The sequence below is a fragment of the Eurytemora carolleeae genome, unplaced genomic scaffold (assembly GCF_000591075.1).
Source record: "Eurytemora carolleeae unplaced genomic scaffold, Eaff_2.0 scaffold17, whole genome shotgun sequence".
NCBI lineage: Eukaryota > Metazoa > Arthropoda > Copepoda > Calanoida > Temoridae > Eurytemora > Eurytemora carolleeae.
The window spans coordinates 412,736-434,332 of NW_019396047.1; the positions used below are offsets into that span (position 1 = coordinate 412,736).

The 21,597-nt window shown below is 32.0% G+C and overlaps 2 protein-coding genes across 2 annotated transcripts in view; one reads left to right on the forward strand and one right to left on the reverse strand.

Annotated features, from left to right (window-relative positions):
- Nucleotides 1-9,661, reverse strand: part of LOC111702799 (cationic trypsin) — a 12,267-nt gene extending 2,606 nt beyond the window's left edge. Inside the window, exons 1-7 of the mRNA XM_023474585.1 lie at nt 9,608-9,661; nt 8,244-8,293; nt 6,791-6,896; nt 5,522-5,590; nt 4,208-4,311; nt 1,389-1,422; nt 1,225-1,304 (exon numbers count right to left, since the gene is read on the reverse strand). Coding sequence (XP_023330353.1) covers nt 1,225-1,304; nt 1,389-1,422; nt 4,208-4,311; nt 5,522-5,590; nt 6,791-6,896; nt 8,244-8,293; nt 9,608-9,635 — 471 coding nt within the window. The 5' untranslated portion in view covers nt 9,636-9,661. The remainder of the gene's footprint in view (nt 1-1,224; nt 1,305-1,388; nt 1,423-4,207; nt 4,312-5,521; nt 5,591-6,790; nt 6,897-8,243; nt 8,294-9,607) is intronic.
- Nucleotides 9,662-13,404: 3,743 nt separating this feature from the next.
- LOC111703306 (uncharacterized) lies at nt 13,405-21,552 on the forward strand. Its single transcript, XM_023475209.1, has 5 exons — nt 13,405-13,533; nt 14,675-14,714; nt 17,770-17,815; nt 19,007-19,068; nt 21,309-21,552. Exons 1-5 carry the CDS (start codon nt 13,416-13,418, stop codon nt 21,550-21,552), a joined length of 510 nt encoding a protein of 169 aa, XP_023330977.1. The 5' UTR covers nt 13,405-13,415.
- Nucleotides 21,553-21,597: the final 45 nt, after the last annotated feature.

Here is a 21,597-nt window from a genome sequence, read left to right on the forward strand (position 1 = left end):
TTATCCCAGGGTTAGCAACTGGACACATTTAGTATTTTCATTTATCCCAGGGTTAGCAACTGGACACATTTAGTATTTTCATTTATCCCAGGGTTAGCAACTGGACACATTTAGTATTTTCATTTATCCCAGGGTTAGCAACTGGACACATTTAGTATTTTCATTTATCCCAGGGTTAGCAACTGGACACATTTAGTATTTTCATTTATCCCAGGGTTAGCAACTGGACACATTTAGTATTTTCATTTATTTCAGGGTTAGCAACTGGACACACTTAATATTTTCATTTATCCCAGGGTTAGCAACTGGACACACTTAATATTTTCATTTATCCCAGGGTTAGCAACTGGACACACTTAGTATTTTTGTTCAGAAAATTCTTCTTTTACACTTTGCAATTATGACTATTTGTATACTAGCTTGGGAACCCAACTTTGCCTGGATTTTTCCTTTCAACGTAAACCCACTTAATATAGAATTGTTAACCAACATTCCCGTGGTTCTACCAAGTTCCCAAATCTAAATTTGAGGAAAATCAGTCCAGGGGTTCCCAAGTTTTGATCGGACATTTAACAATCTAACAGAGATTACAAATTTATATATATTAATTTAGAGGGCTGGCAATCTACAAAGGATGGACATATCATTTGTTCCATTTTTTGCCTAAATTAAATATAAAATTGGCGAACACCATTAACGAATATTCAATATTCAAAGCAGTAGATTTTTTAAATTTCTCTCTGCAAACAACGAAATGTTCTTCATCTTTGCTAATATCACTTGAGGACCGGATCTAAAGACTAAATGATTTATATAAATCTAAAAGGGAAAAATTATCAATAAATAAATTAATCCATAATTTTTCTCTGCAAGGACAGGGTCGGACCTAGCTTCATGTTTATTACGACACCGATTTAGGATACGACAATATTAAACCAAATCCTGGCCAAATCCAAAGAATTATTGAGTTTTTGTCACAAAATTGTCTAATCCCTATATCTTTGAAACCTGGTGGTGTAAACCTTAAATATTTCAAACATTATTTGATCTAACAGAGCTCATTGTTTGAAATATCTAAGGTCATCCCATTGGTTGCAAAAATACAACGATTGGAAAATCAGAGTTTGTGGGAAAAACTCAGTTTCTTTGACTAAAGTTAAAAGTAGTTCAATTTTATGTAATCAAAAATCTTTCTTTTTCGATGTTTTTTAATTCAAAACTCACCGTAACACTTCTGGCTGAAGCAGTTCCACTTTTAACACAGTGCATAGCGGTCAACACATAACGTTTGTTAAGTAGGGTTCCTAACAAAAACAAGGTAACTTAAATATAATGTAAAGTTCTTGATTCTGAAAATATTTTATTATGAAAAATGTTTAAGACCTTACCTCCGCATAATGCACACCCTTCTGCAAAACAGGGCTAAACAGTAAACACAGATATAATTTTAAAATAGATATTTGGATTAACAGTTCTTTACTTAAAGGGATTTCTCAGTCATATCTAGAGAATTTGCTGGAATTTGTAGTTAATATCCATTAATGACACCAGTAAATAAATGTTAATATAGTGAATAAGCTGAAGACAAGAATATTTTTGGCATCTTATATTTAACAAAGGTTTAAAGGATCCCATTCTAAAATGTACATTCGTTGATAGAGCCAATCCAGAAACATTACGGAGATCTAGAAAGGGATACAGCAGGAACAGCTAAGGAATCGAATAGTAAAATATCGAATATGAAGAAAAACGGCTGGATTCAAGATCAAGAGAAACATGAAGACCAGGAGAAACACCAAGATTAAGAACAAAAGTGTCACATGAAGACAAACAACATGAAGGAAACCAGAGAAACGGATGGAGACATTCAACACAAGGAATGGGATGGAATGTTGGAAAGATTTTCACAGAAGAAAGAATCAGAGCATTACAGGAAAATCAACATGTTATGTATTAACACAGAAAACCCAATACCTAGAGTGGAAACAAGAAGGAAGACACAGAAAAACAAGTACCTAGAGTAGAAATAAAGACAAGGGAAAGCAAGAAGGTTCAAACTGAAGATATGGAAAACATGCAAAAAAAGTGAACAAATACGGATTTAGACAGGTACACCAAGGAAAGTCAGAAAGTTAATCTGGTTCCAGACAATCAACCAGAAAGTTCAGCAGAAGAGAAGGGAGTAAGAGTAAGTCTTACAGTTGTGAAAACAGGTTCTAACCCTCCTACCCTTACAGCTCTAGCTGAGAACACAGTTGTGAAAACAGGTTCTAACCATCCTACCCTTACAGCTCTAGCTGAGAACACAGTTGTGAAAACAGGTTCTAACCCTCTTACCCTACAGCTCTAGCTTAGAACACAGTTGTGAAAACAGGTTCTAACCATCCTACCCTTACAGCTCTAGCTGAGAACACAGTTGTGAAAACAGGTTCTAACCCTCCTACCCTTACAGCTCTAGCTGAGAACACAGTTGTTAAAACAGGTTCTAACCCTCTTACCCTTACAGCTCTAGCTTAGAACAATGACGACGTAGACACTAGACAGAGATTACAGAGTCAAGGAAAATGCAGCTGGAACAGAAGAAAAGGAGATTCATGGATTTCATTAAGAATCAGAGAAATTGAAGAATAGAGGAGTCAAAGCAAACAAGAACTAACCAGGATAAGGAACCGGAGATCAAAGTCAGAGAAAACATTGAGGAAAAACTGGAACACTTAGGCAAGCAGGAAAAATACAGCTATTCGGCTTGAATGAAGAATTTCGGCAAGATAAGGGTGAGACAGAACGGGGATTAATGATGAGAGAACCAAGGCAAGAGATGAGGATACCAAAACAAGACCAAAGTGGAGAGAGGACGAGATGGTACCATAGAGATAGGGATAGTGTGTACATGGCGCCAGCAAGCAAGAAAGATGAAGGATTAATAACGGTCAGTTTCAACCAAGATCATCAGTCACAGAGAAAACATATAGCTAGAAGCATTGAGACAGTTTCTTAAATTGTAATTACATCAATTCATGTTAACTTGTGACGTAAGATATCAAATAAAGTCACTTTATAGAGTAACTCCGTAATGTTTACTGCGTGAGAGTAAACCTGAAACCCTGTTTTTATAAACAATTGGAAACGTCTCCTCGAATTTGGGATCGATTTATAGCTTTTTGTAAAGCTAGGATTGTGTCCCTGTGTGGCATTCAGAGCATCGGATCGTTCCCATTAATTAGGATCGGTATAGGTTGCTTATCGGTAGTTTGGCTTGTGTCCCTGTGTGGCATTTAGAGCACTGTATTAGTAGCTGGATTTTGATAGCTTGCACTTATGTCCCTGTGTGGCATTTAGAGCCTAGGATTCAGTCCTGATTGAATTTGATAGTGCACAGATTGTACCTGGATAGATACATTCGAGAGCTTGATATGGAGTAGGTGTTTAATACATACAGTCTCATTGTAATAATTTACAACTACTTTACACTACTTTGCGCTCTGGAAGTTTTGCAGGCAAAATTGGTCTGGGGAACCCTTAGTAAAGTAAAAACTGTAATTTCTCGCGTGTGGTTATTTTACTAAATTGTCCCAAGGGACGTATAGTAACTAAACGTTCCTCTGCCAGGGAAATCATAGGTCGGTATTTCTCATCTTAGAAATTTAGGATTTATCAGACTGAGATAATCTCAACGATGATCATCAGTAGTAAGATTTAACACGTTAAACTAAAGTAAATTGAACTTAATATTGAAATCTTAGATATTTTCAATCATAACTCTTCTTGTTGTACAGCTATCGAGAAGATCAAAAAATTTTGTATTTTCTAATATTTCACCGGATAGATTTGATTACACTTACAATCAAAATTAGAGGAGCTACGAGATCACAAGGTTGTTGCAGTAATGTCGCATAAATTTGATTATCTCGTTATGTTTAGTTTGTAGTGTTAAGTTACTTCTTTACATTTTTCAACTACAGGATTACATAGGAAGACTGAGACTTTATGTCTGTTTCTTTATATTTTTAATTCACCGCAAATCGGGTTTTTTTGGCCAAATCATTATATAAACCGTTTAAAGACTTTATTCAAGGTATAGATGATTTAAATAAAGTCTCATCTTTAGTGTGTTCTTTTTATTATGCTTTCTATTCAAAATCACCATTTTGAACTTTTTGAATGGAAAAATAAAATTCACTAAATTTTCTTTAAAATTAAATTTAACCTTGAGTAGAACTTGATAGGGTAGTTTATGACGAGGAGAAACCGGTACACCGCCCACTATCCGGCCAGCTGCAGGGTTAGGGTTAGTTACAGAGTATCCACATCCTACATATACAATACATAGGTTAGAGTTAGTTACAGAGTATCCACATCCTATACAATACATAGGTTAGAGTTAGTTACAGAGTATCCACATCCTATACAATACATAGGTTAGAGTTAGTTACAGAGTATCCATACAATACATAGGTTAGAGTTAGTTACAGAGTATCCACATCCTATACAATACATAGGTTAGAGTTAGTTACAGAGTATCCACATCCTACATATATAATATATAAGTTAGTGTTAGTTACAGAGTATCCACATCATACATATACAATACATAGGTTAGGGTTAGTTACATAGTATCCACATCCTACATATACAATTCATAGGTTAGGGTTAGTTACAGAGTATCCACATCCTATATGTACAATACATAGGTAAGGGGTGATAACAGAGTATCCACATCCTACATATACAATATATAAGTTAGTGTTAGTTACAGAGTATCCACACCCTATACATATACAATACATAGGTTAGAGTTAGTTACAGAGTATCCACATCCTACATATACAATTCATAGGTTAGGGTTAGTTACAGAGTATCCACATCCTACATATACAATACATATGTTAGTGTTAGTTACAGAGTATCCACACCCTACATATACAATTCATAGGTTAGGGTTAGTTACAGAGTATCCACATCCTACATATACAACACATAGGTTAGGGTTAGTTACAGAGTATCCACATCCTAAATATACAATTCATAGGTTAGGGTTAGTTACAGAGTATCCACATCCTACATATACAATACATAGGTAAGGGGTGATAACAGAGTATCCACATCCTACATATACATAGGTTAGGGTTAGTTACAGAGAATCCACATCCTACATATACATAGGTTAGGGTTAGGTACAGAGTATCCACACCCTATACATATACAATACATTGGTTAGGGTTAGTTACAGAGTATCCACATCCTACATATACAATACATAAGTTAGGGTTAGTTACAGAGTATCCACATCCTACATATACAATACATAGGATAGGGTTAGTTACAGAGTATCCACATCCTACATATACAATACATAGGTTAGGGTTAGTTACAGAGTATTCACATCCTACATATACATAGGTGAGAGCTGTTTACAGAGCATAAACTGTCTTTAAACTAACTGAAAACAGAAATAAAATTTTTAAATGATCAAAATTTTCAGGTTTGATTTTGTTAAAGATATAAATCTTGCATTTCTTACCGCAGGATGTAGTTGCTCTATCTTGAACTTGTTCTAGTTTGGGAGTCAACTGGGAAATATCAAGTGGCCCTATATGCGAAGAATTAGATAATATTAACATTTTAATTTTATGAACTCTGTATCAAAAGCAATAAAGACAGTAAAAGTATAAGTTAGAAAGAAATCCTGTGATCTCATGTCATTTCAGTTTAGATTATACCCCTAGTTTTGTATTTTAAACTTCATTTTGATAAAAATAAAAAATTACCTGCCTGAAACTCAATTTTTTTTGTGTGTATATCTTTTCAATCAAATTTTATTGTGCGTATATCTTTTCAATGAAATTTTATTGTGCATATATCTTTTCAACCAAATTTTATTGTGCATATATTTTTTCAACCAAATTGTATTGTGTGTATATCTTTTTAACTAAATTTTATTGTGTATATGTGTTTTCAACCAAATTTTATTGTGCGTATATCTTTTCAACCAAATTTTATTGTGCGTATATCTTTTCAATCAAATTGTATTGTGCGTACATCTTTTCAACCAAATTTTATTGTGCGTATTTCTTTTCAACTAAATTTTATTGTGTATATGTGTTTTCAACCAAATTTTATTGTGCGTATATCTTTTCAACCAAATTTTATTGTGCATATATCTTTTCAACCAAATTTTATTATGCGTATATCTTTTCAACCAAATTTTATTGTGCGTATATCTTTTCAACCAAATTGTATTGGGCGTATATCTTTTCAACCAAATTTTATTGTGCGTATATCTTTTTAACCAAATTGTATTGTGCATATATCTTTTTAACCAAATTTTATTGTGCGTATATCTTTTCAATCAAATTTTATTATGCATATATCTTTTCAACCAAATTTTATTGTGCGTATATCTTTTTAACCAAATTGTATTGTGCATATATCTTTTTAACCAAATTGTATTGTGCATATATCTTTTCAATCAAATTTTATTGTGCATATATCTTTTCAATCAAATTTTATTGTGCATATATTTTTTCAACCCAATTTTATTGTGCATATATTTTTTCAACCAAATTTTATTGTGCATATATCTTTTTAACCAAATTTTATTGTGTATATGTGTTTTCAACCAAATTTTATTGTGCGTATATTTTTGCAACCAAATGTCGTAGATCTTTGTCATTTAAAACTATGTATTCTGCAAGATAAAATAGTCAAAGCTTAAAACACAATTATCAGGCTGCGAAGATATAGGGATAAGAAAATTTTTGTTTGAGACGCGAGTAATCAGTTATTTTACCTTGTGTTTCGTTTACAAGGAGTTGGAACTCTAGCCTAGGTTGAAGAAGGGAAATATTAAAACTTTCAGTCGAATCTTCTTCTACATTCAGGTTTACAACACCACCCTAGAGGAGAACAAATTATCCATTTAGTTGACTTGTTTGTCTGTTTGTTTGTATCCAATAAAAAGCCACAAGTCAGCACGGATCACGCCCAATGTTGGAAATCCGCCATTGACAGCCGAAAATTCCAATAAGTTTTATTGTTATTATTGTAAAGTTTACAAAAGGTTTGCAAAAAGTTCAGGAGCTTTAAAAAGCAAATATTATTGGCGTAAGATGAGCACGAACTTGAAACGAAGCGATCTGTAAACCTAATGTACTTTTCATCCTTTCTAATTTTTTAAAGATATAAATATTTATTTCGTAAAACAGTTTTTTCTTGTACAGTGATATCTAGAATACTGTGCAGTTTGTTCTTGTACAGTGATATCCAGAATACTGTGCAGTTTGTTCTTGTACAGTGATATCCAGAATACTGTGGAATATGAAGACGATATTACTGAAGTGCATTTGATGCTGTTACAAGGGAAATAGCTGTACTATGTATTAAGTGAAATGGGTGTGTTTACATTGTACAACTGCTCTGCCTCATGTTCATTGGACTATTTAATGTGATCTATTGAGTCTAAAACTTCCAATGCTGGTTATCACTGTAAATATTAATGTTACTTTATTTCTTAAACATATTTACGTTTTTTCATGCTTAAATATTTTTAGGCATAATTAGGGGAAAAAAGACAAATTTCTATAGTTTTTTTTATCATGAAAATTGAAAAGTCGCTCCTTGATTGATTTAGAAATTTACAACTAAACTATTTTTAAATAAAGTGCCCCGAAGAATCTTATAGTTACATTACATAACAATTACAAATAACAAAATCCTTAATGACATTTCAGAAGATCAAAGACGACATTTCTAGTTCCCAATAAGTAGTCACTAAAAGTAAATACATCTCCAAATAAAGGTAAAACTTAATATTAAATTTTTATATCTTACTGTGCTAAGAGCACTTCGCGCCCGTTCCTGGAAAAATGTATAGCTTTTAACTGTTGCTCTGAAAGTCGGTCATTTAAAATAATTTTCAAACTTTGGCGGATTTTTCTTTTCGAATTAACGCATTTTCAAAAAAATCCAACTATTTTCCAGGATTTTTTTGTTAATGTTCCAAAAACTTTCCCTGGGGTTATGAGAGTTCCCACAAAAAATTTAGGCCCGATCGGTTCAGCTGGTTTGACATTTATCAGTCACAAACAAACAAATCGACAGACAGACAAGAAAAGTTTATATTTGGTTCCAAAACCAATATTGAAATCCTCAAAGATATAGAAAATGATTTTATCAAATGAAAATTCATCAGAAACCAGAGAAAGAAGCCAAAATCTTAAATAGAAACTATTTGTAAAACTTGCCTGTACAACTGCCAGCAGGGCTAATATGTTCAACAGAACTAATCCCATCTCTAGATATAAATCTAACAATAATTTCACTTTGAACTGAAGGACGTATATAGCCTTTTTTAAAAATTATATGTACATGTATACATAATACAAACTGGTTTATCCCGCTTCTAATATTTCTATTTGCCATGGATTGTTGAATTGATTTTTGCGAAACTTTTCTTTGCAATTTTTCGACATTGATTAATTCCCACTTCTATACTGTAAGCGTAGTTCCAAGGGTATATAATATTTCTAAAATAATGTTTAAGTTGACGTAAAAGTACACGGTATAGCGTAAAGTGTGGACTGAACACAGCAGACGTTACATATGGCCATGGCCAAATAAGTTTTCCAAAAAAGTTTTCGGAAATATAGTCCTAAATTTTGGCACTAAAAAAGTCCTGCGGAAAAAAGTCTTTGAAATAAATACGCTTAGGGAAAAAAATCCTACCATTTAAAATTTATTTCTTGGGACTTTTTTTCTGGCTCCAGTATGATTTTTAAAAAAAATTCCCTGGAAAAAAGTTCTATTATAGTGGAAAATGCATGGGAACAAAGGATGTTTATAACCATGGAAAAAAAGGACTTGTCTTTTTTCTGAAAACATCTAAGAATTGACCTCATTTTCACAAGACTTTTTTCTTCATGACTAATTCCTGTGATTTAATTTCCTGACGCTTTATTGGCAACCCCCAAATTATTTTAGGAAAAAAGTCCCAGGAATCTAAAACTTAGGACTTTATTTCTGCAGTCCTTTTAGTGAAATAATTTGGATGATAACAATCAAGGTTATAATGCAAGGAAAGTTATTTCAGAGGTGTATGCATCTTTTGTACTGCAGTGTTCTGTCTCTGGGCGGAAATGTAAACACAAGACGGATGAAGACTCCTGACAAAGGATCCGGTCTTTCACATACAAAATCAATGAAATATTCTAGCCGTAGGAAACTATTATGTGAATTATCAAAATTTAATGCTTTTAACCTCCTGGATACTAAACGAACACTGTTGCATCTAATTCTATTCTTGTTTACAAATTCCGCCCAGAGTTTCAATGTGTACGCAGAGTATACGTGACTGCAACTAACTTTCCTTGCATTATAACCTTGATAACAATACACTCAAATACTGAAAGCTACCAATATGTAGACATATCGATAAATTTGTTAAAATAAGATCGTAAATAGTAAAACATTTACAGCACATTTTAATGAGATTTTAGCAAAAAATTTGAATTTCTCATTTTTAAAGTTGAGTGTTTTGAAACCTTTCATTTCGATAAAAACCAAACTTGAGGAATATGAAATAAAAAATTTGATTATTTAGATAACAGACCTGTCAGTGAATTTATGATACTGATCATTTTGCGACATATATTTTGATTTTTAAACATGCTCTACACCTGAATCCTTTATATTCCCTCTATTCAAACATAGATTGGAATTTTAAAACTAATTTAAAATAGAATGAAGAATTTTCTTCTTTAACTTTTAAAAATCAAAAAGCACGCATCAACGTTTGATTTGCACAAAATATCATTTTCACATATTTATGTATAATTGTCTAATTAAATCAGGTTATTTGTTTGTTTACTTCAATATAGCTGGAGCAATTGTGTATATTGCGATTCATAATATGTTTTGCTAAGAAAAAAGATTACAAGGAAACGAGTCTTTGCCACAAACTCTGTGCAACCTAATGCTATAGACCCTAGATATTATAGAATATATGGATTCTGTTAAATCAAATAATCTAACTAAAAAATGTTCGCACCATCAAGATGCAAAGATATAGGGATTAGAAAGTTGTGGTAGAGAAATTTAGAAGACAGAGTATCGTAATGAAACCCAATATCAGATATCAGGTTTTGTGAATACCAATATTATTGTTAAGAAATGTTATATCATCTGGTTTCTTGAAATTCTCTTTTTGTTTTCAGATTTCTTAAATTAAAATCTACGCAAATGTATAAACCCAAAATTGGGAAATATGGAGTTTAGGGAAAAGATACGTTCTTAAATTTCCGACTCAATTCCTTTGTTACAAGAACTGAGTTTTGAAACGTAGTTTTGAAACTGAGTTTTGAAACTGAGTTCTTAAACTGAGTTCTGAAACTGAGTTTTGAAACTGAGTTTTGAAACTGAGTTTTGAAACTGAGTTCTAAAACTGAGTTCTGAAACTGAGTTCTGAAACTGAGTTCTAAAACTGAGTTCTGAAACTGAGTTCTGAAACTGAGTTTTGAAACTGAGTTTTGAAAATGAGTTAACTGAATTCTGAAACTAAGCTCTAAAACTGAATTCTGATCTTTTGTATCTGGATTGATCATGTAGATATAGCTAGATCAATTACGAACATCTAGATTTGTTTTCTACCAAAAGTTGAAAATGAGTCAAATTCGCAAGCTCAAGTTGGAAATCTCAAAAACATTGAATCGGCCAAGGTTCACGGGCATATCTAGAAAGGTCTCAACTTGTATAAAAATATAAAGTTTATAGAAATTACAATTTTTCTTCAGCTGTTTACAATACTATATTATCCTATGCAAACCTTTGTATTCAAACTTAAATTGAAGAAGAATCTACATATCTTTATTTTCTTAAACTCTAGGGATTTTCCGACACTTTCAATAGAATAAAATTAAATAAAAATTATATGAATTTTTTATGCTCAAAATTTAAACATTAAACTAATGCAAAAAATTAAGTTCATGCTAAAAATACTAAATCTTAGAGCTAAACTTTTGTATCAAATATTTGGCTGAACTTAGGACTTCTAGGTTTTTCTAGATTTAGTGAATTTTGGTTTTGCTAAATATCCAGGTTTGGAGTATCCTTCCTGACCTAAATAGCAAGGTTTGGAAAATCCTACCTGTCCTGAATATCCAGGTTCAGAGTATTTTTCCTGACTTAAATATGGAGGTTTAGGGTTTTCTTCCTGACCTAAATATCCAGGTTTAGGTTATCCATCCTAACTTAAATATCCAGGTTTAGGTTATCCTTCCTAACCTAAATATCCCGGTTTAGGTTATCCTTCCTAACCTAAATATCCAGGTTTAGGATATCCTTCCTAACATAAATATCCAGGTTTAGGTTATTCTTTCTAACATAAATATCTAGGTTTAGGTTATCCTTCCTAACAAAAATATCTATGTTTAGAGTATTCTTCAATCTTCCTAACCTTAATATCCTGGTTTAGGTTATCCTTCATAATTTCTAAATATCCAAGATTAGAGTATTCTTCCTAACAAAAATAACTAGGTTAAATATATCCTTCCTAACCTAAATATCCAGGTATAGGTTATTCTACCAAACCTAAATATGCAGGTTTAGTTTATTCTTCAAAACCTAAATATCCAGGTTCACATAGCGTATTCTTCTTGATCTAAATATCCAGGTTTAGATCCTTATCTAGCTTAAATATTTATATATTCTCGTCTTTATATTAAAAAGAGTAATTTTACTCTAGTTTGGTAATATGGCAACTTTAAACGTATATTTAAAGAATTAAATTGAAATCTATTTATATTGATAATTCTGTATTTGTGCACATGTGTTATGACTCATGAATCAATGACCCCATATTTTCTTGTTGCAACCATGCAGGATCAGGTTAAGGGCAGCCTCGCTGGATCCTACCCCTCCTCTACCCCTCAACCTCGTCTCATCTACTCCTTCTCCCCCCCCCTTCTCTACCCAACCCGTCTCCACCAGTACGCTTAAGTAACCTAATGGTCAGTTCTCGCCACATATCTTCAGCGATAAGTCTGACAACTGACGATTAAATATAATTGGTATTGTTTAAAGAATTAAAGGGTGATAAAAGCAATGATTTAATATTCAAATAAATTCATTTGATTTGAATGGGGGGGGGCAGCACTTGTTTACGCCGGTTTATCTAAGTAGAGGGGGTGACTGGATCATCAAGTCAATCCATAAATATCTACACCAGGGGGCGGAAACGTCATATATGAGTGTCTGTACCAAAAGAGTGTGTGTAAGTAATAACGAACCGAAGACGTGCACTGTAGGTTTTTTGCAGTACATAAGAATCTCGTTATTTGTACAGTCTAGAAGAGTACATTTGTTTATTGTTAATTGTTTACTTAAAAATAAGTTTAATATACATTTAGTATATTATTTATATATTTAAGTCAACACTTTAAGCCAAATTTTCATGTAAAGAATATAATATGATTAAAGTTTACAATAAACTACTTGTTATTGAAGCTTAATTATAATTGACGACATTGTTCTGCAATTTTCTTGACTGTAGTCATGTTGTGTGTCTGTACCAAAAGAGTGTGCGTGTGTAATAACGAACTCGTCTGCAAAGTAGTGCGACTGACTCTCTCATGCCAGACCAGCGCCATTTCCCTTCCCTATATTCCTATTCCCTGATCTATACACTCTATAGTCTCAAGAGTCTTTATACAATACTAGCGTGGGAACCTAGCTTTATACAATACTAGCGTGGGAACCTAGCTTTATACAATACTAGCGTGGGAACCTAGCTTTCTTTATACAATACTAGCGTGGGAACCTAGCTTTATACAATACTAGCGTGGGAACCTAGCTTTATACAATACTAGCGTGGGAACCTAGCTTTGACTGGAAACTAACTAAACTTACGATTTAAAAGTCAACCAACTCAAATTTGTATTTCCAATCAAAGTTAAGAACATATCCGTGGTTCTACTTTGTCTCCCAATCAAAATTATCGGTCAAGTGGTTCCTGAGTTATGATCGGACAAACAAACAGGCAAACAGAGATTACAACTTATATATTGATACATATTCCATGTGCAATTCATGTTGTATGTGCAAATTTTGTAAAACAATGATATGTTTGTGCATATTGTCAAATATGTTATCATGAACTTCATTATTCTATTAAAGTTCCTACTCTTTACAAAATTATTTCATGATTGGAATTTAAATGAAAACTTAAATCTGTTAAATGAATTTTCAAATTATTTATTTTATTATTTAAAACAGCAAAAAAGGTTCATCAAAATATCAAAAAATCAAAGAAGTGAAAATGTCAACGAAATTTTTAATAGTTCCTGAGATAAATTTTGTCTCCATCTTTTAAAAAATCGTTAATTCTAAACAATTATTTTTTTTTAGAAAACAGGTAACAAAGAATGGGCCAATGGAGCTTACTTCAGAAGTGGATGGAGCAGGATACAAAGGACGAATATTACATAGATTTTGATTCGATTGTCGAGGTTTCCCTGCTCTGGGATTGGGATAAGGTTAAAGGTTAGAGAACATGTTTTCTTTCACATTGAGATTGTACATTATACATTAAAATTGTTCAATTTTAGATTAATTTTTTGGGGGGTTAGCAACCCCCCCCCCCCCCCGGAGCAATTTGAGCCCCCTGGATGGATAAAGATTAGATATAGACATAGACATAGACATAGACATAGACATAGACATAGACATAGACATAGACATAGACATAGACATAGACATAGACATAGACATAGACATAGACATAGACATAGACATAGACATAGACATAGACATAGACATAGACATAGACATAGACATACACATACACATAGACATAGACATAGACATAGACATAGACATAGACATACACATAGACATAGACATAGACATAGACATAGACATAGACATAGACATACACATAGACATAGACATAGACATAGACATAGACATAGACATGATAAAAATGTCCTGTCAACTAAATTTCATAAAAAAGTCTTGTATTTGAAATGTCCTATTTATGAGTGTTTCTGAATTATCTATAAAATGTCTTATATATTAAATATTTTTTCTATTTAATGTCTATCTATTGAATTTTCTGTCTATTGAAGGTCCTGTCTATTGAATGTACTGTCCATGAAATGTCAAATATATGGAATGTTCTGTCTCTGTAATATCCTGTCTATTGAATGTCCTTTCTATTAAAGGTCCTGTCTATTGAATGTACTGTCCATGAAATGTCATATATATGAACTGTCCTAGTTTTTATTTTGTTCTGAAATGTTGCACCATACAAGATGAAGTGTTTAGTTTCTTTATTTCTGTATTGTATTAAATCTGTACAGATGTCTTATAAAGCTTTATTGTTTAGGTTTACCCTGTTCCTAGGAATTTTGCCAACCTCATTTTTTTCACATTGTTTAAAATCTAGAAAAATTTGCTTTTAAGGTTGAAAACGAGAAGCAGAGAAATATAAAACAATGTAAAAGATGAAAAATGTAAAAAGTGTCATGTTTAAAAAATTTACAGAGGAAACTGGTGGATTCTAGAATTTAATTGTTACAGGCCAATCTAGGAAATGTTCTGGAATCGTATTACTTAGGAATTTTGTTCTGGAACTCAATTATTTAGGAAAAAATAAGGAAATGTTTAAAATTAAATTGTTTAGGAAATATGCTAGGCCTACGTGAAGTTTACGAGTTTGCTGGGTAAGTACTTTTACAGCGACTGTAGACGTCAAGTATCCCATCGATTTAAATTGACTGCAAAGGAAAAATGACCGTTATAGGATTAAACCTGAGAATCTCAGGCGTTGAACGATACATATAAGACATCTATGTAATGTTCCTGTCTCGAGAAATTGATATAAAACTGTGTCAAAATTAAACGAAAATCTATATATATGAAATTTTGTATAAAAGTAGTAGGTTTAAACAGATCATACTCAGCAAATACGCAAACAATCTGAAAACGATTATATCCCACAGACACCTGAGAATCTCAGGTTTGCTCCTATTATAATTTTTTAATTTTTATTTTGCATTTTTAATAGATACTAGCTGAATTTAGAACTTTTTTTAGACTATAATACCCAGGCGGGCACCCATGAGTGTCTACAAAAAAATTCGGTCGGTTATACGCAACACAAATGTCTTGTTTTATTATATAGATAATTGATAATATTATTTATTAAGCCCGATTCACACACAATCTCACCTTTCAAAAAATTTTCTACATGACGGAGATATTCTTATTTTATAGCTGAGTGTTAGAAACGGTTTAAATCTGACATATCACTTACAAGTGAAGGGTTAATTGAAATTACATTGCCTTTGTTAATATGAAATTGTCCCATCGTTTTTCTTTAAATTAATTCCCATTATTTTTCTAGCATTCTTTTGAATCAAGGAAGCAGATCGCAAACGTGTTCAAACGCTATTATTTTATATTTTCTAATTTTTCTTAAACGTTTATGCAATGCGTTTTAAGTTTTAAATCAATTTACCCCCGGCTTTGCAATAAATGACAAGAAATAATCAAAGTAACTGAAAGGAATTGAGTTTTTGTCACAAAATCTGATTAACTTATCCTTATATCTTTGCATTTCAATGTTAGAGACCTTGGATATTTCAAACTATGAATTATTTTAGATCAAATAATGATAGTTTGAAATATCAAAGGTTAACACCATCAGGTTGCAAAGATATAGCGATTTGAAAATCAGAATTTGTGGCTAAAACTCAGTTAACCTTTTGCCTTAAACTCAAACTTTTAATCCCTATATCATTGCAACCTAATGGTTTAAAGCTTTGATATTTCAAAATAAAATTATTTGATCTAACAGAATTCAAAGTTTGAAATATCAAGGGTCTACGATATTGGACTGTAAAGATATAATAATTAGAAAATCAGAGTTTGTGGCAAAATCTCAGTTCCATTTCTCAAAAAGTTTGAAATTGTTTTGTCCGACTGGTTTCCCAGTGCTGAAAGTTGTAAATTGCAAGAAAAGAGTTTCTGACAAGTTCTCACAACCTTTTATTTCAGCATGAGCAAGTAACTTTTAAATGAATGGAACTAATTTAAAAGGAGTGTTTGCGAAAATTGAAAGGGCAAACAAATCGTCGTTTTAAATACACATTTGGAAATATCAAATATCTACGAATGCATCGAATTGAATTCGACATTTATAATAAGTTATAATATCTGAATAATTAATTTTAAAATTTAATTCAATTATTTATCTTCTCAGTGGAAGAATGCAACTCTGTGAATTATATGGACACTACGCTCTTGGGTATAAGACGTTTTTAACCATTTTCTCCTTGTATGTGCAACAGATAAAAGTAAAATCAGTAGCGATCGATATTAAATTTAATTTGGTGTTAGCGTAAACCCCATTTTATTTTTCGAGAACACTCCCTTATAATCAGAGTGAAGATAAATTGTTATCTCAGAGGTTAAACCTGAAAACTTTTGACCAATGAAAGAAAAGTTTTCTCATCTCACCGATCAAAGTGTTTTGCATGGTTGACCAAAAAGAAACATTTTCGTTCAATCTAAAGTTAGTGATCTTGCATCCCATAACTACCCCCCTACCAAATTATTCTTCACTTTCAAGCATGGAAAAATGCATTGCCTTCCCCCCCCCCCTTTCCGACCCTTGGGAGGAGGTGGGAGGGTTAAATAATCCTTGGAGTTATATGCACAGTTAAGATTTCAACTGCAAAATGCATGCAATTATATGTATTAACACCTACCATGAAGATTGAAGAAACATAGATTCGTACTTTTTTATAAATATAAATGTATACTTGATGTTCATTGATGTGCATTAAAGTTTTATTAGATAATATAGTTGACCTTTCCATGGGGAGTATTTTTAATCTTGATCGCATGATCTAGATTTCCAATGTGGGCATTTTTAAATTTGAGAATAAATGCTTTATTCCTAATTAAAATTAGTCCTGCAGGGTATAACAACTAATAGATATCGAAGAGGAATTATTATTGCTATATTACATATTACTAGTATAATGTAATAAATATCAGGTCACATGATATTCTGTAAACTTTCAGTACATTGTACATTAATAATTATCTATGTTTGTAAACTTCTACGTAAAAACCCATTATTCATTTGAATTGCGTTTCAAATGAATAGGTAGTAGGGTTAGCTTAAACCCTTTTAATACATACATTCAACCTTTAAACATGTGTGGGAGATAGCTTAACTGCGTTATCTACCCTCGCTAATCAAATAAATACCCACATCTTAAATACCCCCAAACTGATACAGTTTGGGGGATGAACTTTTAAGAGTACGGCATTTAGTACAATCATTCCTACCAAGAGTGTATAGTTTGGAAAATAAATTTCTAGTCCCTTTACCTTTGCAATCAAATCATGGAAACCTTTGATATTTCTAGTCCCTTTACCTTTGCAATCAAATCATGGAAACCTTTGATATTTCTAGTCCCTTTACCTTTGCAATCAAATCATGGAAACCTTTGATATTTCAAACTAAGACTAGTGCATCTAATTGAATTCATTTTTTTTAAATAATAAAAGGATAAAAGACATTTTTTGTCGATGTCGCCATTCCTGTATTTTTTTTTTAAATTTAAATTTTTGATTTGTATATTTTTAAATTATGAACGAGGTTTTATTTTAAGAAGTGGAGTGGACATCTAAACTTTATATTGGCGGGCGCCAGGGTGGATTTATTTATCATTCCTTAATAAAATCTATTCTAAATATTATTAGGAGAGATTTAGAGAGAAGACGGAGATATAACTCACTTTCTTCAAGGGTACAGTATTCATATTATTCAAGATAGAATAAAGTACTTTTATTCTAAATAGAATACTTTTACTCTTATATATGAAAACTTTTATTCTAGATTGAATACATTTATTCTTGATGGAATATTTTTATCCTGCATCGAATATTTGTTTTCTAGATGTAATGAATATGTTTAATCTAGATTGAAAATTTTTATCCACATAATAAATTTTTTTTGATTATATCTTTTTATTCCAGATGGAATATTTTTATTCTAGATGGAAAACTTGTATTCTATATGAAAAACTTTTCATCTATAGGAAAACTTTTATTCTTGATTAAATATTTCTTTTCTTGATTTATCTTTTTATTCTAGATTGAATATTTTTATTCTAGGTGAAACATTCGTATTCTAGATTGAATATTTTTATTCTAGATTGAATATTTTTTCACTATGGCATATTTTTTTCCTAGAGTGGATACTTTTATTCTAGATCAAATACTTTTATTCTCTAGATAGAATACTTTTATTCTCTAGATAGAATACTTTTATTCTCTCGATAGAATACTTTTATTCTCTAAATAGAATACTTTTATTCTCTAGATAGAATACCCACCAAAATGTGTTTATGTTAGCCAACGTTGCAATGTTTACAATAATATTATGGTATCGACAATATTTGCTTAAAACATGCATTGACAAATAAGTGAACATTCACATAAAATCAGAACTTCTTAGCTCCTTATTCTTATATCTCGTCCTTTAGCATACCAACTGTAATTGTATAAATTTTCAACGGCAATAAAAAATGTAATGTTAAAAATAGATAAAAAGTAAAAATAAGATAAACTCCTCTGTATAAAAATGTTTTAGTTAGAAATAACTTTAGTTTTCTGTATTCTTAATTCCCTTCCCAAGAATTAAAACAAACAGTAGTTTATTTTTTTTAAAATTTAATACCATATTTGATAAAAATAACATTAGATAAGAATTGATTAAAAGTGACTGAGTTTTTGTCGCAAATTCTTATTTTCTAATCCCCACATCTTTATAATACGATGTCGTAGACCTTTTGTATTGCCAACTACAAAGCCTTTTAGATCAAATAGGCCAAGTTTGAAATTAAAAAGGTTTACACCATTAGGTTGCAAATATATAGGAATTAGAATATTTGAGTTTGCGGTAAGAACTCAATTCCTTTACGTAAGGTTTGTTTAGGTTCGCAGTTATCTCGGAGATCCAGATCATATTCCTTTTACTCCGGATACCCTTGTATTCAGGTAGGCCAGTAGATGTGTTGACAGACCTCAACATGGTTTCTTTGATATATACTTTGGAGAAAAAAACTCAGCAGTAGCGGTTTAACGAGCGGTTGAGATCTAGTCAAGACTCTACGACGAAGATTTAGATTAAGAAATGCAATTTCTTTCTTTCTCATGCACTCCTGTATGCCGAGTCCATTAGTGCCTGATCCAATCAGGGTTTAGTTGTCTACTATGAACCAATAGAAATAGTATGGCTGTAACATCTATCTTTCTATCATTCTCATTATCCAATTAGAGATATGAATCCTTCAATCGGCGCTATCAGTAAATGGAAATATTTCATTCTACTGAAACTATAGTGACGATAAAAAAAGTTATTCAACCTCTAAAATAATATTCTTTCTAGATTTCACGTTTTTGCGTATATTTGTTTGCCATGAAAATGTGATTTTAGAAGACAAAAAAAGCAAAAAAAACTTGCACTTTGCAGGGGTAGAAGGTAAACCAGTTGTACAACAAATTTGAAATTCCAGCGGTTGAAACAAAGAAGTATTTGTGTTTCTATTGGTTGGAGACATAAATTTATAAAAATAGACATTTTCATTGATTTTTCAAAACTGTTCGTTTAACCGCTACCGCTGGGGGTTTCCTCAAAAGAATATATAATCTCAGAAAAATTACAAAATATTAGGGAAATACAACGGAATTGAGTCTTTACCACAAACTTAAATTTACTAATCTTTTCAACTTTGCAACCATCGAATTGCAACCATTGGATTGCAACCATAGGGTTGCAACCATTGGATTGCAACCATTGGATTGCAACCATTGGATTGCAACCATTGGATTGCAAAGATAAAGAAATTAGAAAACCTTAATTCCTTTGTAATGTTGGAGATTCCAGCAAAAATGTATAGTTTTATTTTGAAGTTTCCATTTAGAATTGATTATTGTAGCAAACACAAACAGGGTCTCATGAGAACCAGACAGTGCTTTAATTGAAATAATGATCATGGAATCTATGAAATCATCGTAGAATTCTGTTTGAATGTTTTAATCTGTTTGTATGATGAAATTTCTTGTGTTTAGACAAATTAATTCAACATAACGTACCCAGGGACCAGATTTTATGAATAGCTGGACCAGCTGAATTGAACCTAGTAAACGTAGTTCAAGTTTTCAATCACTTCTCTTGTGCTCTAGTTCAAGTTTTCAATCACTTCTCTTGTGCTCTAGTTCAAGTTTTCAATCACTTCTCTTGTGCTCTAGTTCAAGTTTTCAATCACTTCTCTTGTGCTCTAGTTCAAGTTTTCAATCACTTCTCTTGTGCTCTAGTTCAAGCTGAACTAGATCTAGTTCAAGCTGAACTAGATCTAGGCATGACACAATTAGGAATTGATTTTCCCTAAAATCAAATCTTTTTTTACTTTTCCAAAAACATTTGTAATTTTACTTGAAAACCAGTTTTAAGAACTATAGTATGAAGATGACTTAATGTTTATGAAGAACTTTTTATGTTTTGTTTTTTATTATCGTCCTTACAGAACAATTTTATTTTGTTTGAAATTCTCACTGTTACGTATAATTCTATTTTGAAGTAAAATTCTCATTTTTACAAATAATGTTAAATTAATTCTAATTTCTCATTTTCACATTGATATTTTTAATGTACTCTTTGTATATGTTCCTGTCTAGAGAAATTGACATAAAACTGTGTCAGAACTATACGAAAACTCATATATATATACAATTTTGTATAAAAAAGTAGGCTTAAACAGATCATATTCAGTAAATACACAACCAATCTGAAAACGACTATATCCCACAGGAGCCTGAGAATCTCAGGTTTGCTCCTATTATAATTTTTGACCAGTATATACTGTACTGCCATTGGCTGAAGTTCTGGTGACGTAATACGGACTATACGGTTTATATGAGTTTTCGCATAATTTTGACACAGTTTTATGTCAATTTCTCGAGACAGGAACATCAGATAGATGTATTATATGTACCGTTCAAAGCTTGAGATTCTCAGGTTTCATCCTATACCCCCTTTCATTTTTCCTGTACAGTCCCTTAAAGAAAAGATTGGTTCCAATTAAATATTGTGGATGCCAGGTTCATTTGATGAGTAATGTTATGAAGTATCAACCTTGTATACGGTCTCTATATTTACAATATACACTTTACATGTTGCGCCTGACGGAGGTGAATCTTTCTATTTTTTATATGTTTACAAGCTAGATCTTATTTAGGTCGGAGCAATTCATTCATCAGCAGTCTCTTATGGAACCTAGAGAAAAGATCGGACCTGGAGAGCATACCGAACCTGGAGAGCCTACCGAACCTGGAGAGCATACCGAACCTGGAGAGCCTACCGAACCTGGAGAAGGATCATTAGACTTGAGAAAGGAAGGACGAACGAGAGAACAGTCGACACTCCGTCGAACTTCTGAAAAGTCGACTGGGAGCACAGGACCCTTCTGCAGGAAATTTTAATTTCAATCTTTAAAAATTATTAAGCATAGTTAAAGCAGTAATTTG

Coding starts and splice junctions, on each gene's coding strand:
- LOC111703306 (XM_023475209.1), top strand. CDS start 13,416: ATGGGCCAATGGAGCTTACTTCAGAAGTGGATGGAGCAGGATACAAAG. Junction 14,715..17,769: donor GAAGTTTACGAGTTTGCTGG/GTAAGTACTTTT, acceptor AAATATTATTAG/GAGAGATTTAGAGAGAAGAC. Junction 17,816..19,006: donor ATAACTCACTTTCTTCAAGG/GTACAGTATTCA, acceptor AGGTTTGTTTAG/GTTCGCAGTTATCTCGGAGA.